This window comes from Leopardus geoffroyi, chromosome B1 (assembly GCF_018350155.1).
Source record: "Leopardus geoffroyi isolate Oge1 chromosome B1, O.geoffroyi_Oge1_pat1.0, whole genome shotgun sequence".
Lineage (NCBI taxonomy): Eukaryota > Metazoa > Chordata > Mammalia > Carnivora > Felidae > Leopardus > Leopardus geoffroyi.
Window position 1 is genome coordinate 200503567 of NC_059327.1, and position 14025 is coordinate 200517591.

The following is a 14025-nucleotide window of genomic DNA, read 5'->3' on the forward strand; positions in this document are numbered from 1 at the left end:
GGTCCTGGGCGCAGTCTTCTGGGAATATCAGTCCCCTCAGTAAGCACAGCAGGTGCCTTTTCTTCCCCTGTCCTGGGGACTTTGAATCCCAGACTCAAAGTAAAATCTGGACACCTGCCTGGAAATCTGCCCAATGACTCCAAATGGTCTCGGTCGGCAGGAGACAGACAGATGGTCACCGCAGGGCGTTCGGGAACCAGGGCCTTCCCTTCCCTCTCTAGGCCTCGGTTTCCCCATCTGTGAGGCTAGGGTTGGGCTCACCCTCCACGCATCCTCTCAGCTCAGATTTCCTGTTTTCCTGACACCCCGGCTCTCATGCAAGGATTTCCCAGGAAATACATTGAAATGATACAACTTAGCTGACCACATAAGCTCCTTCTGCTTCGTTCAGTGCTCTTTTTGTTTTTTTTTTGAAGAGTCCTAGAATGCCACATCCCCAGAGATCACCCAGGTTAGAGACCATCCAGGTTAAACCTGTGTGTTCTAGAAAGCTCCGGCCCAACCGGACTTCCCGGCTGCCGGGAAAGCACCCACATGGGAGCTGCCGGCTGCACACCCACAGCACCGCCTGTCGAACGCTTTGTTCTTTCTGCTCTGAATTTTTACCCGTGATGGCCTCTCTGCAGTGGGACCTTTCTTCTTCTCCACCCTTGCTCCTGGCACTCTCAAGAAAGTGGGGTCTGGGCAGTTGCAGGGAGAGCAGGGGTCACCTTCCTCCGGGGTCGCAGGGTCCTTGACGGAAGCCTCGCTTTCTCACGCACGCGGAGCCTTTCCCAGGGGCAGGGCAGGTGCTGCGTAAGTGGCACACGATTTGAGAGCGTGTCTCCTGCCGATCTCTGTGCCCGGCCCCACCCCAGACCTGGCTCAGAGGCCAGCCCCGAGCATGCCCTTTGACCTTGTGTGCTAAATGGTCTAGGTGAGAGAACGGAGAATTACAAGCTGCGGACAAAGCAGGGATTCGGAGACCCTTCGCCGGGGAGCAAGGCGGTGAATGGATCTGGCGAAGCCTGCACGGCCGTCCACCAGAGGTGAGCTCGCCCCCTCTGTCCTGTGCGCCCTCCTCTCCTTCCACGCGTCTGCTCCGTGCACTCGGCGTCCGATGGTACGTGCACGTGGCTGCCAGAGTGGAGGCCCCGTGCCTCGGTTGGGCTCCCTGCTCGACACGCGGCCCCCAGGACGGGGCCTGGCACACGGGAACGAGCGAGTCCGGGTGGGGTGGGATCCCCCCGTGCACGGGGGCTGGGAGCAGGCTGTTCACCCTGGAAGTGACCCCAGAAAGCACCGTGAGGGAGCAGGGAGGTGAGGCCCCCGGCTGGTTCCCGCTGCTGGCATAACAACAGCCAGCTACAGGGCCCACGCTTCTGCGGACCTGAGGTCCCCGCGGCGGGTGCTGAGGTCTCCCACGGCCCAGCTCGGGGTGTCGGCCCGGTGGGCTCTTGACGAGGCTCTGGGGAGAAGCTTCCCAGGTTTGCCCAGGTCGCCGGCACAACACGGGTCTCTGTAGAACTGAGGTCCCCTTGCTTTGTGGCTGTCGGCTGGGGGCCACCCGGCCTCTAGAGGCCTCTCTTTGGTCCTCACTCGTGGTCCCTGCGTCTCGATGCTTGAAGTCCTCTGCCTTCCTCTTCTGCCTCATCTCTCTGACTCCATTTGGAGAAACTTCTCTGCTTGTCAGCGTTGTGGTGATTGAGACCCACTGGATAGTCCAGGAGAATCTCCAGATCCTAAAGTCGATAACCCTAACCCAGCCTGCAGAGACCCGGCTACCACGTACTGTAACGTCTTCACGGGTCCAGGGATTAGGGCAAGGCCACCTGTGGGGGCCACTATGTGGCCTACTGCAATGGAGAAGAAGCAAACCAACCCTGTGGCCGTGCAGCCTGTCCACGGCAACTGAGGCCCAATCCCGCTCTGGACCTTCTGGGAGATGGTATAAAATTCGACTTCCAATTCTGTCAACAAGGGGTGCAAAAGATAGGGGGTTTGTCTGCCAAGCCCTGTTCCGCACGGGTTGAGGGTCCGCTTATGTCACCAGCACTTCCGGCCCCTGAGCTGGCCAGACACACCCCCGTGGCCAGAGAAGGCACCGAGACACAGACACAGACACAGACACAGGTGTTTGGCGGAAGAAGCCACTGGCCTGTGTGGAAACCGTCCACCCAAGTGTGGACAGCCGCCCGGCACGCCCCTGTAAGCACCGACTCTTGGCTGGGCCCCGAGCTAGCCACTGGGGACAGTGCCTGTCACCCCAGAGCTCACAGCCTGGAGGGAGAGACGGACAGGGGAACAGCAATAAATCTGTGCGGGTGCTCTCACGGGGGAGGGGAGGGGCGCTGAAGGACGACAGGTGGCGGTCCCTTGTCTAGGCAGAGGCGTCCCGGCGGCTGGAAGCAGCAGACAGCCACGGCCCTGCAGGATGGAGGCGTGGGCTCCGAGTAGATTCCAGCCCCTCATCGGACGGCTGGAAACAAGAACCACAGGGTCCCCTGGGTCGGACTGAGTCCCGCACACGCTGTCCGTAAATCCTCCGACGGCTGTTGGCAGTGGTCAGGAAACGTCCCGCCATCCCGCGCCTAGGTGCCACCTGGCCCTGACGGTCGGATATCCACCTGACTCGGGCCCGGCAGCTCTCAGACGTGGGGGGGGCATCATCTCACTTGGTTCTCCTCCCGAACGTGCAGATGCCAGGCCCCACACCTGGACACTCAGGCTCGGGGGCTGTGCGGGGGGACCCAGGAATCTGAGCCGTTACCCCACTCCTCCTCTCCAGGGATTCTGATGGATGGAGCCCAAGGGCTTCACCTGGACCCCAGTGACCCAAGAGGAGGGGCCTCAGCCGCCCCCAGTCCGACCTCCCCGCCAGGTTGACGGGAGATGGAAGCAAAGCCCCGTGGGGTGCGGGTGCGTGACCGACTCTCGCTGTGACTCGGAGGCTCCTACGTGGCTGTTGGTGCCCTTTCCTCCGTGCCCGTCCGCTCGCAGTTTCTGGTGAAAGTCCGCCAGGGCTCCTGGGGACAGAGCCGTGTAAGCGAGAACGGATCGTTGATTTAAAAGAACGTTACGAGACTAAGCGCATGAAAGCAATTCTCGGTCCAAGGGCGAACTCCACACTGCATCCCCGGGGAGCAGTGGGATCGTGGGAGAGCCCGGCTGAGGGGTGCCAGGTGACACGGCGGTGGACTGGCCACACGCGGGCTAGGTCCCTTCACGCCCCGAGCCTCAGGCTCCCCATCTGTGAAGTGGGGTGACGGTAGCTCCTGGTTCACAGGGCGTTACCGTCAGGACCCACAGAGAGTGCGGCGCCCACAGCAGGGCCGGCCCGCGGCCAGTGCCCCATGCCTGATGTCCTTCACCACCAGCACAATTGTCACTGTTGTGCCTTCTGCACGGTGTGCAGTGTGGCTTGAACCAGTTGTGCAGTCGGGACTCTTTCAGGAGGGATGTTTTGTTTTTTGTTTTTTTTTTTTCAACGTTTTTTATTTATTTTTGGGACAGAGAGAGACAGAGCATGAACGGGGGAGGGGCAGAGAGAGAGGGAGACACAGAATCGGAAACAGGCTCCAGGCTCTGAGCCATCAGCCCAGAGCCTGACGCGGGGCTCGAACTCACAGACCGCGAGATCGTGACCTGGCTGAAGTCAGACGCTTAACCGACTACGCCACCCAGGCGCCCCAGGAGGGATGTTTTTTTAAACACCCACTTCCATAACCAAATAGGAGTCCAAAAGGAAGGGGTTTATGACCCGTCCAGGTGACTCACATCCTACAGTAGGGCATCCTCTCCTTCCAGAAGGTGCCAGAGGATCAGCAGTGCCGAAGGGGGTCATGCTCGGGCCAGAGCACCACATGGCTGTCCCTCCGCAGGCAGGATTGTCTGCCTCTCGGCCGCTCTCTAGTCCCAGGTCCTTGTACCGCCCCTCCCGGCTTATTGCTGTGGCCTCTGGCCTCCCATCTTGTCCTGTGTCTCCGTGTAGCCAGGGCATCGCGTAAACACAGGTGGCTGTGTCTCAGTCCCCCCTGGACCCTTTCGTGGATCTCCGGGCCGTGCAGGGGGAAGCCCCACTCCAACCCCACCCCCAGATAGAGTTCTCACTGCCTGGCAGGCCCATTAGCCAAGTCCACGGTGGGGAGCGGGCAGGCAGTCAGGGTGGCAGCCGAGAGTGACCAGGACTGTTGGCAGCACGGGTACAGGACAGGCTGCTCACAGCAAGAAGCCGCCTGGCCGCTGAATGGGGGCCCCTAGGAGATTTGTGCATGTCCTCATCCCTGGAGCCCGTGCGTGTGACCTGTGTGTGCGTGTCCTAATCCCTGGAGCCCGTGCGCGTGACCTATGTAGAGGAAAGATCTCTGCAGATATCATTAAGTGAAAGGTCTTGAGACGAGATCGTGCTGGATTATTCCAGCGGGCCCCAAATCCAAGTGGAGGGAGATTTGGTCACACGCAGAGAAGCCCACGTGACGACAGAAGCAGGAACGGGAACGGTGCGGACGTACGCCAGGGATCACCGGGAGCCGCCCGGAGCTGGGACAGGCAGGGAGTGGGCTCTCCTCTAGAACCTTTGGAGGGAAAGAAACCCCGCTGACCCCTTGATCGAAGCCTTCTGGCCTCCAGAGCCGTGAGAGAATAGATTTCTGTTGTCTTAAGCAGCCCCTCCCCTGACTCAGCTTGTGGTCCTTTGTTAGAGCAGCTCCAGGAAACCAATGCAGCCTCCTCGAGGGTGTGGGGGAGGCTGTACTGTAGAGCACTGACCTCATCTGTATCAATTATTTGTTCCGCATCTATCCTCTACCCGAGTTCAAAGTGGAGCTTCGTGAAGTCAGGGACTGTGAGTCTTTTGTTCGCACCTGTATCTTCAAAACACAGGACAGCACCTGGCAGGCCAGAGATGTTCTTATGTATAAATGAAGTTGTACACGGATGGATGGATGAGTGATGGGGTTTTGGAGGATGAATAGGAGTTTGCCAGGCAACTACAAAGAAGAGGGGAAAGCTATGACTGGCAGACAGAGGAGCATGAAGCAAAAGCAAGGTGCAATTCTGTGCCTGCAGGGAAACTCCGTGAACAGCTCCCTGTTGACACTAAACGTGGCTTCTGCGGATGTAGGAACTCACAGGAGATTGGAAAGAAAGAGGCAAAGGGCCGTTAGGAAAACAAGGTGGATGGGATGGGATGTTCCTGTTTGCTGAGGGTCTGAGGAAGGTCAGCCAAGGAAGGGGGGGGGGTTCAGGGTAGGGTGGGGGCAAGGTGAAAGCAAGCGGGGGCCGTCTCCCGGTCAGGGACCCTGCTGCCGCCCCCGCTCGGAGCTGTGCCACCCAGAGTAACGGGCCCCCGTCTTCAGGGGGGCCCCAATCGTCTCCCCGCCATTGAGCCAGAGGAGAAGTGAGCTCTTCCCTGCACGTGGCTCGGATGCTGCAGGCTAGGAGATGAGCATCCCGTTGCACATTTTCCGTAAGGATGGGTAGCTGGTGGGTCTCCGGCCCTTTCGGGGGAATGCGCCCCCACCCCTCGGTTGAGATGATTTTCATGCCGTTCAGTCACTGGGCAGCTGCGGGACCCCAGGGATGCCCCCGCCCCCTCTGAGTGCCTCCTGCCCTGAGTGTTCTACCCTTTGTCCTGCTCATATCACTGAGGACCGAGCGGGACTGAACGAAAAACGCGCACGCGGGATTCTGCAAAGTCGCGAGCATGACTCACGTTTATGATGAGTCAGCCCCCCCCCCCCCCCCCCCCAGGTGGAGGGACTCCAGCTATGGCCGCTGTCACAGGCCGTGCAGCTATCGTAAATCCTGCCGGCCAAGGCCATTCCTCTCTCTGGGCTCCCCGGGCCCAAGGACGGCTTCCGCTCCCCAGTTCCCACGACTCAGCAGCCTCCGGGGGCACGTCTGTGCTGGGTCTCTGATTAACCCGCCGCCGGCTGGGGCGGCGCTGATGGCCTTCGTTCCTTCTGCCAGGATGGCGGCACAGCAGAAAAAGTTTCTGGCCCAGTTCACCGTGCACCAGCGGATCCGCCTGGATGCTTGGAAGCAGAAGGCAAGGGCTATGGATCATCTGGAAGGCCAGCTTGAGACCCAGCTACAGGTACGAGTGTCGGAAAAGCGCCTTCACGGAGCGGGCCGGGGTTTAGGGATGAACAGGAGCAGCAGAAGGCCACTCTCGTGACCACAGGTCGCGGCAAAAAGACCTTGGCCCTGGCTGAGTCTCGCTGGCTGACGGCTTGGCCGTGAGCCTTGGGGGCGGGCAGCGCTGTGCTGATTCCCGAGCAGCTTCGGGCGGCCAGGCCCTGTGCTCCGATCATGTCCCCGCCGTTGAGCCGGAGGAGAAGTGAGCTCTTCCCTGCACATGGCTCGCCATCACATGGGCCTCTCAGGGTCACGAAGGCAGTGCGGCTGGTGACCAAGGCCTGAACTTTCCCTGGGACACACGGGCGGCTCGGTCCTTGTGAAATGAAGTGGGTAGCTCATCACGGGGGAGTCTCATAAAGTGCGGTTATGAGAACCAAGTGGCAGGGCGCCTGGGTGGCTCAGTCGGTTGAGCGTCCGACTTTGGCTCAGGTCACGATCTCACGGTTCGTGGGTTTGAGCCCCACATCGGGCTCTGTGCTGACAGCTCGGAGCCTGGAGCTGCTTCGGATTCTGTGTCTCCCTCTCTCTCTGCTCCTCCCCTGCTCACGCTCTGTCTCTATCAAAAACAAATAAACATTAAAAAAAATTAAAATAGGGGCGTCTGGGTGGCTCAGTCGGTTGAGCGTCCAGCTTCGGCTCAGGTCATGATCTCATGGTTCATGAGTTCAAGCCCCGCATCGGGCTGTGTACTGACAGCTCAGAGCCTGGAGCCTGCTTCAGATTCTGTTGTCTCCCTCCTCTCTGCCCCTAACCCACTCACATTCTGTCTCTGTCTCTCTCAAAAATAAAGAAACATTAAAAAAAAATTTTTTTTTTAAAGCAAAGTGGGTGCCTTAAAAAAAAAATCAGATATTCCAGAATGGAAGCACTTAACAGAGTGTTGGCCCGGTCAGAGTAGTCCCCACCGGTGTGGCAGCGACAGGTGAGAGCCAAGGTGGTTAATGCTCGTTCCCTGAGTATCTGTCCTGACACGGAACCAAGAGCGTTACACACGCCATCTGACCTCGTCGTCCCATAACTGAGGACAAGGTCACTGTCGTACTCCAGGTACAGGTGGGGACACTGCAGCTCTGAGAGCTGAAGTCACCGTCTAGTGTCACGCAGCTAATTAAGTCACGGAATCCAGGTCGGTGGTTAAGCCACAGCGTTGGCAGCTAAGAGCTCAGACTCTGAAGTTGGGCGGAAGCGGGTGCCGTGTCCCTCTCTGAGCCCTCACCTCTGCACGCTTCTCTGTAAAATGGGGCTCCCTGGCTGGCGTGAGTGAGGACGGACAGTTCCCTGGCAGGAGCCGGAAAGTGCTGGTTCCTGTGCTCACACACGCGTCCGCCCTGCTCCTGCCGTCTCTGGGTTCTTCTTGGAGACCCGTCTGCCACCGGGGATGCGGGGCCATCAGCCACTCTGGAGAGGGCGTCAGCCTCACTATGGTGCAGAGGCGGGATGGGGCAGAGGGGGACCCAGATGACCCTCCGTCCTTGCATCCAGGAGGCCGAGCAGAGCTTTGTCTCAGAGCTGGCGGCATTGGCCCGGGTGCCCCTCGCCGAAAGCAGACCGTTTTCAAGCAAGCGCGGCTCATCAGGTAAGTTGTGGAAGGCGGTGCACAGCAGCGGGAGTATGGGCTCCAGTCCCGTGTCTGCCACTAGCCATCTGTGTGGCCTCGGGCACCGTGCTTACCCTCTCCGGGCTTTTGTGTCCTTGCCCATCAACGAGCGGACTCATTTAGCCCCAGGGCCACCTTGCTCTCCAGCGTTCAGTACTTTGGATTCTGAGGTCTGCAGCTCACCACCCGGGCCTCTGTGTCCCCGACTTACAGACGGGGGTGATTAGCCCTTGGCCCCCTGCCGGCGGCAACTACTGTGACCTCACAGGTGGTGTAGCCGGCTGACGGGATAGAGACAGGGGGGTGTGTGAGAACACAGGGGTCTCTTAAAACAACGCTGCTCTGTCAGGGTCCTTCAAAGCTCGGGTCAGCTGGGCGTGGCAGAAACGCAGCGGGAGCCTGGCAGCCCTGTGTTCGAATCCCAGCTCCGTCACGTAACGGCTCTGTGAGCTTGGGAAAGCATGTCACCTCCCCGGGCCTCAGTTTCCCTACAAGTTAAATGGGTGTAATCGCAGAAAGCACAGAGTGTCTCCTTGGCCGCGGACGTCCTCAGCAGATGCCCGGCTGGGTCGGGGTGAGGCCGAGGGAAGCTGTCACGTGCTTGACATCACCCAATGTCTGGGTTTATGTGTCTTCTGCAGAGAAGCCTGTAAGGACGAGAAGGAAGAAGCCCCCACCCCGGGAGAAAGGGAACCCGGGGGGCCCCACCGACGATGACCCTGCAGCAGGGGGCCACCCCTCGGGATCACTCAGGTACGGTGGGGGGGGCCGGCTTATTGCCAGTGGATGCGTATTGACCGCTTACAGTCTGGGCAGGAAAACAGACGCCTTTCTTGGAGGTGTTAGTCACAGGGTCCCAGAAATGATGGACGATGGCGGGAGCTGTTGATATGCCTGTCACTGCTACTGTTCGTGTCCAGTTTGGCCGGGTCGGCCATGGCCTAGCTCCGCGTCCCGCCAGCACCCGGCCTGAACGGTCCCCTTCTTGCCAGGCCCCCACTGGCTGCAGACACTTTGGGGTCTGTAGGAGGGTCAGTGCGTCCCGGGACGCCCAGTCATCTGAGTGGGGGGTTGCCTTTACCCCGTGGCCCTCAGGTGACCACCCCCACCCAACAGAGGGAAACCAGAGGCCGTGTTTGTCTCTGGACAACCCCAGTTAAAGGGGGTGGGGCTGTTTTGATGGCCTGTCACTGCCTTTTCTGTTTGTCTCTGGACAACCCCAGTTAAAGGGGGTGGGGCTGTTTTGATGGCCTGTCACTGCCTTTTCTGTTTGTCTCTGGACAACCCCAGTTAAAGGGGGTGGGGCTGTTTTGAAGGCCTGTCACTGCCTTTTCGTCTGGTCAGATCGGATGAGTTCTTGCCTCTGGACAGATCTGGACTCACGTTGTGACCACTGCGTCGCTTCCTTGTTTTAAGCAGCAAAAGGCTGAACCAGCAGGAGAATGAAGCTGACGACGGCGAGAGCCCCAAGAAGCCGCTAAAGGAAAGAAGCCATCCGTAGGTTACGGTTTGGGTCGGGGCCGTTGTGGAAGATCCAGCTGGAATAATGCCACCTGCCCGCCCCAGCCGGCTGGGACGGGGAGGGCCACCGGGGGGCCGGATGGACAGACGGACAGGCGGAGAAGTGCCTAGAAGGCCTGAGTGAGCATAGCAGACCCTGCCGCCTGTGGAATGAAAACCCCGTGTCGGAACCCTGCCTGCAGTTTTCTCTTTCTCTTTGGCTTGGAGACGTGGCTCCCTTCCTCAGGGACCTCTTCGGCCCTGGATCGCTGAACCCCACCCCCCACCCCCACCCTGCCTGCCCAGCGTGAGGCTGCCTCCAGCCTCGGGGCCCCCCTGCTCCCCAGACTCTCCACGGAGTTCTGCTGGGAATGCGGGGGTCTCCGGGCGGGGCTGGCGTTTCCTGGCCTGAAGCCTTTTCTCCATCTCTTTATAAAAACTATTTTTAATGTTTATTCACTTTTGAGAGAGACAGAGACAGAGCGTGAGCAGGGGAGAGGCAGACAGAGAGGGAGACACAGAATCCGAAGCAGGCTCCAGGCTCCGGGCTGTCAGCAGAGAGCCCGACACGGGGCTGGAACCCACGAACCATGAGATCATGACCTGAGCTGAAGTCAGACACGTACCCAGCTGAGCCACCCAGGCACGTCTTTTTCTCCAATTCTGTCATCCTTGTTCTCATGTCCCATGAGACGTGTCCCACGCACCGTGTCCCATGCATCTGGCCGCAGGGTTCTCATCTGGACTGATCCCCATGTTTGGCTCAACCAGCAGCTAGTGCCTGGTCACCTTGGAGGTTGTCTCAGGGCCCCAGGGCCCTGACACAGACCACGGAATCCCTGACCTGCAGGCCTACGTCACCCACCCTGGGGACCTGAGGCCTTACTGGTACCTAATGACACCTACAGCGGTGTCTTCTGTGGGTGGCCCCACTCAGCCCTCAGACTTCCCCTGGGAGGGGACAAGCCGTTCTGCCAGATGGCAATTCTCCCTCAGGAGATGTGTTCCCCAGGGGCACTGCTGCTCCCAGTGGGCAGGGACAGTATCCAGGAGCTTCCAGACTGGCCACACTTAAACCACTGCCAGGAGAGGTCTTTCCCACTGGGAATGAAAATTACTCTTCTCATTGAAATCAGGGATTCTCAAACCTGGCACTGTGGACATTTTGGGTGAGCTAATCCTCTGTTTGGGGGTGGGGGCTGTCCTGTGCCTTGCGGGATGTTTAGGGACATCCCTGGCCTCCACCGACCAGATGCCAGGAGCCCTCCCCAGTTGTGACAACCAGACGTGTTCAGACGTGGCCAGATGTCCCCTGAGTCAAAGTGTGCCAGTACCTGGTGAGCCCAGAACGTAGTGGGCTTCGGGAGATTTCTGAACCGTTTGTGGGCTGAATTTTTATTTCTTAAAATCTAAATTAGATTCTGTCAGGAAGGAGTAGCTCTGAGACAGAAGAAGTCTCCCACGGCAGTTCCCTGGTTGGTTAAGGATGTTCCCCATCGGAGCGACTGGTCAGCTGGCGGGATTTCCAGAGTTAACCGCCAGCTCCCTCTTGTGGCCAAATAAAGCATTTCATTATTCGGCCGAGTCCCGTAACAGGCGGTGGTTTCCTTCTTGCCGCGTTTTGAGAACCCGGTTTGCATAGAAACCACTTTTGTCATGTGGGCCCTCTGCACAGAAGCATTCTGGAGTTGGGAGTGTCTGCTTTGGTAACTTGATTTTGGTCCAGACCCCTCCTCCCCCAGCAGCACCGGGACCTCTGAGAGATCGAAGGCCATCTCAGCTTCCGCAGACCTTGCGTGAAAGTTATTCTGCTTCACGAGCGTAGCCTCCTCGGCCCAAGGGACTGTGTCACATGCCAGTGCTTCTGGGCTCTTCCTCGGCCCTGCTGCCCCACTACTGTGCTTGGCGCCGTTAGGGGCCTGTGATTCTGGAAAGGCTGTGGACTCTCTGTTTTCATCCCATCGCAGACCGACTCTGCCAGCTCCGGCTCTGGGGACGCCCAGGGGCCGGGCTGTGCAAACACACAGCACACGCTCCGTGCAGGGAAGACCGAGGATGCACCACGATCCCCCTCCTCCACTGGGTTCCCGTCCCCATGTGCATTATGGGCTGTGGGTTGTTACAGAGATAGGAGGTGGCGCTGGTGGGGACGATGAGTGACGATCTAACGAGAAGACCATAGATTCCTTCTTTTGCACACACCTACCCTCTGGTCTGAGCTCATCTGCGAGGAGAAAGGCCGTAGATGCTCCGAGCACGTCTCTGGCCAGCCTGGTGTCTGTCCTGTCCTTACCTTGGCTGCTGACCTAGACGCTGCCACAGATGACTCCTAACTGCCCTGCCCCAGCCTCCTGGTCCACACGTTCCAAAAACGCACATCTGACTCACGAGCTTCCGCGGTATTCTTTGCTCTAAGGAGAAAAAGGAAATCTTTAACAAGGACCATGGAACCCTGCGAGGTCCGGTCTCAACCACGCAGCCTGTCTCCCCTCGTGGACTCATACGTGCCCGCCCCTGCCTGCCACTGGGCTTTTGCACAGGACTTTGCTGCTGCCGCCCGGAACAGTTCTACCCACCTCCCATCCCCCTTTGCCTCCCGAGTCTGTAATCATCATCCACGTCCCAACAGCAGGACTTATGTCTTCAAGAGCCTTCCCTGCACCCCTGTGACGAGACTGGACGCTCCTCTGGGGCCCTTAGCACTGTGTATTTTGCTGCTGGGATGGAGAGGGTAATAAATAGCATCCCTTTCTTTCCCATCCACATTTGGAACCAATTGAGATACAGGCAAAGCGGTCAGATGCAGATCTGCCCCTGCAAATGCGCATCATCAGGGCTCACGCTTTGTGCCACAGAGAGTCACGACCACATGCACTTTGGTCCAGAGACCAGCCCCCGGGGGGGTGCGGAGATCTGACACTCGGGCTGGGGGAGCAGCCTTCTCCGGTCCGCGCGCACCAACCAAAGCGGCCAAGCAAACTCGGGGGCCAGAACGCATTAGGCAGTGCTGGGGATGTCGGAAAATGGTTGGGGCTTAACGGGCAGGGGCAAATGGGTATGAGAGAAGACTTCTGCTTGCGTTTCTGGGTGGGCTGGGGCGGGGGGTGATGGATGCCAGAGACGAAGTGCTCTCCGGAGAGTGGGACGAGTAGCTTTACTTATCTGGAAGTTTCTTTGCTGCCCTTTAATAGTCTGAATGAGCTGAGGCCAAACGTCAAAAGGCCTTACCCTCCATTCTTGACCTTCCGTTATGTAGCCTTGTTTCAAGAAAGTCCACGGCAGGCTGCGAGCCAACACCATGTGGGACCTTAACCAAGGTCCAACAGACCTTGGGGGCAGAGGGAGAATACGCTAAAACCAGTAAGTAGATGCAGGACCATCAAAGGCATCCTGCCTTGAACGGTAGTAAGGGTTAGAGGTTAGGAGCAAGGAGCTTTGTACTTTGAGCCAAACCGCGTGGGTCCTGGATTCGAATCCTGGCTCTGCCTCTTCCTCCCCATGTGACCTTGGACATGTCACTGAACGCTCTGGGACTCATCTGTGAAAGGGGGATAGTAATAGAGCCTACCTCACAGAGTACCCAACATGTGGCCAGTGCCACATGAAAAAGCAGACCTAGGCCGGCCGACTAGTGACTATGTCCCCGACGTGGCCGCAGAAAGAGGTTCTGGCTCAAACCTCAGACCACGCCTCCTCCCCTTGAGTAACTTATGTTTTCTTTTCTTTTTTTTTTTTTTCAACGTTTATTTATTTTTTTTGGGGGACAGAGAGAGACAGAGCATGAACGGGGGAGGGGCAGAGAGAGAGAGAGACACAGAATCGGAAACAGGCTCCAGGCTCTGAGCCATCAGCCCAGAGCCCGACGCGGGGCTCGAACTCACGGACCGCGAGATCGTGACCTGGCTGAAGTCGGACGCTTAACCGACTGCACCACCCAGGCGCCCCGAGTAACTTATGTTTTCTAAGAAAGCAGGCTACCGATTGATGCATTCTTCCGAAGTCTAAGGTGGGAGGAAGGGGAGTGTGAGAGGCGTGGAAAGCGTGAGTAGAAGAGGGAGGGCTTCTCTCAGGTAGGGGCCAGAGGCAGGAGCCCTCAACCCTGTCCAGGCTTAGAAAGACCTGGGAGCATTTTACCCCTCCCCAAACCAATTAATCAGAGTCTCTGGGGATGGTGTTTGGTGCTAGGTATTTATATAGCACAGCAAGGCTGACAGCCAATGGTTAATAGGTGACCAGTGAGAAACATTCTGTATACACTGAGGCCAAACATGTTAGAGATCCTCAGACCCAGTGGTTCTTAAACTTCAGGTGCATCAGAATCTCCTGGAAGACTTGTTCAAACACAGGTTGCTGAGCCCCACCCCCCCGAGTTTCTGACTCAGTGGGTCTGTGACCACCAGGCCCAACATTTGCATTTTTAACAAGTTCCAGGTGACGCTGATAATTGCTGATGTGGGACCACACCTCGGCAGCCATTGTTCTAGCCTTCCCCAGCCAATCGGCTGAGGCCACGACCCTTCCCCAGCCAATCGGCTGAGGCCACGACCCTTCCCCAGCCAATCGGCTGAGGCCACGACCCTTCTCCAGCCAATCGGCTAAGGCCATGATCTCTATAAAACCTTTGTGCTTTTGAAACTCGCTCTCTCTCCCCGGCATCTCACCGCTGCGTCCGTGCAGGTAGGGGATTGAGCTCGAGCTAGCTCGAATAAAGGCTCTTTTGCTTTTGCATCGGACTCGGCTCCCTGGTGGTCTTTGGGGATCATGAATTCTGGGCATAACACCACACAGATACTGCCTGCATCGTCACC

General features: G+C 58.3%; 1 protein-coding gene across 5 annotated transcripts in view; it reads left to right on the forward strand.

The window, feature by feature from the left end:
* The window catches only part of EVC (EvC ciliary complex subunit 1), a 76269-nt gene extending 65471 nt beyond the window's left edge, over window positions 1-10798 (forward strand). For 4 of the 5 annotated variants that reach the window (XM_045474596.1, XM_045474598.1, XM_045474599.1 and 1 more), the window contains 5 exons: window positions 917-1028; window positions 5950-6076; window positions 7603-7696; window positions 8359-8470; window positions 9134-10798. In XM_045474596.1, the coding sequence (XP_045330552.1) occupies window positions 917-1028; window positions 5950-6076; window positions 7603-7696; window positions 8359-8470; window positions 9134-9218 (530 nt within the window). In that variant the 3' untranslated portion in view covers window positions 9219-10798. The remainder of the gene's footprint in view (window positions 1-916; window positions 1029-5949; window positions 6077-7602; window positions 7697-8358; window positions 8471-9133) is intronic. The other variant, XM_045474597.1, reaches the window with a different exon arrangement.
* The last annotated feature ends 3227 nt before the right edge of the window (window positions 10799-14025 follow it).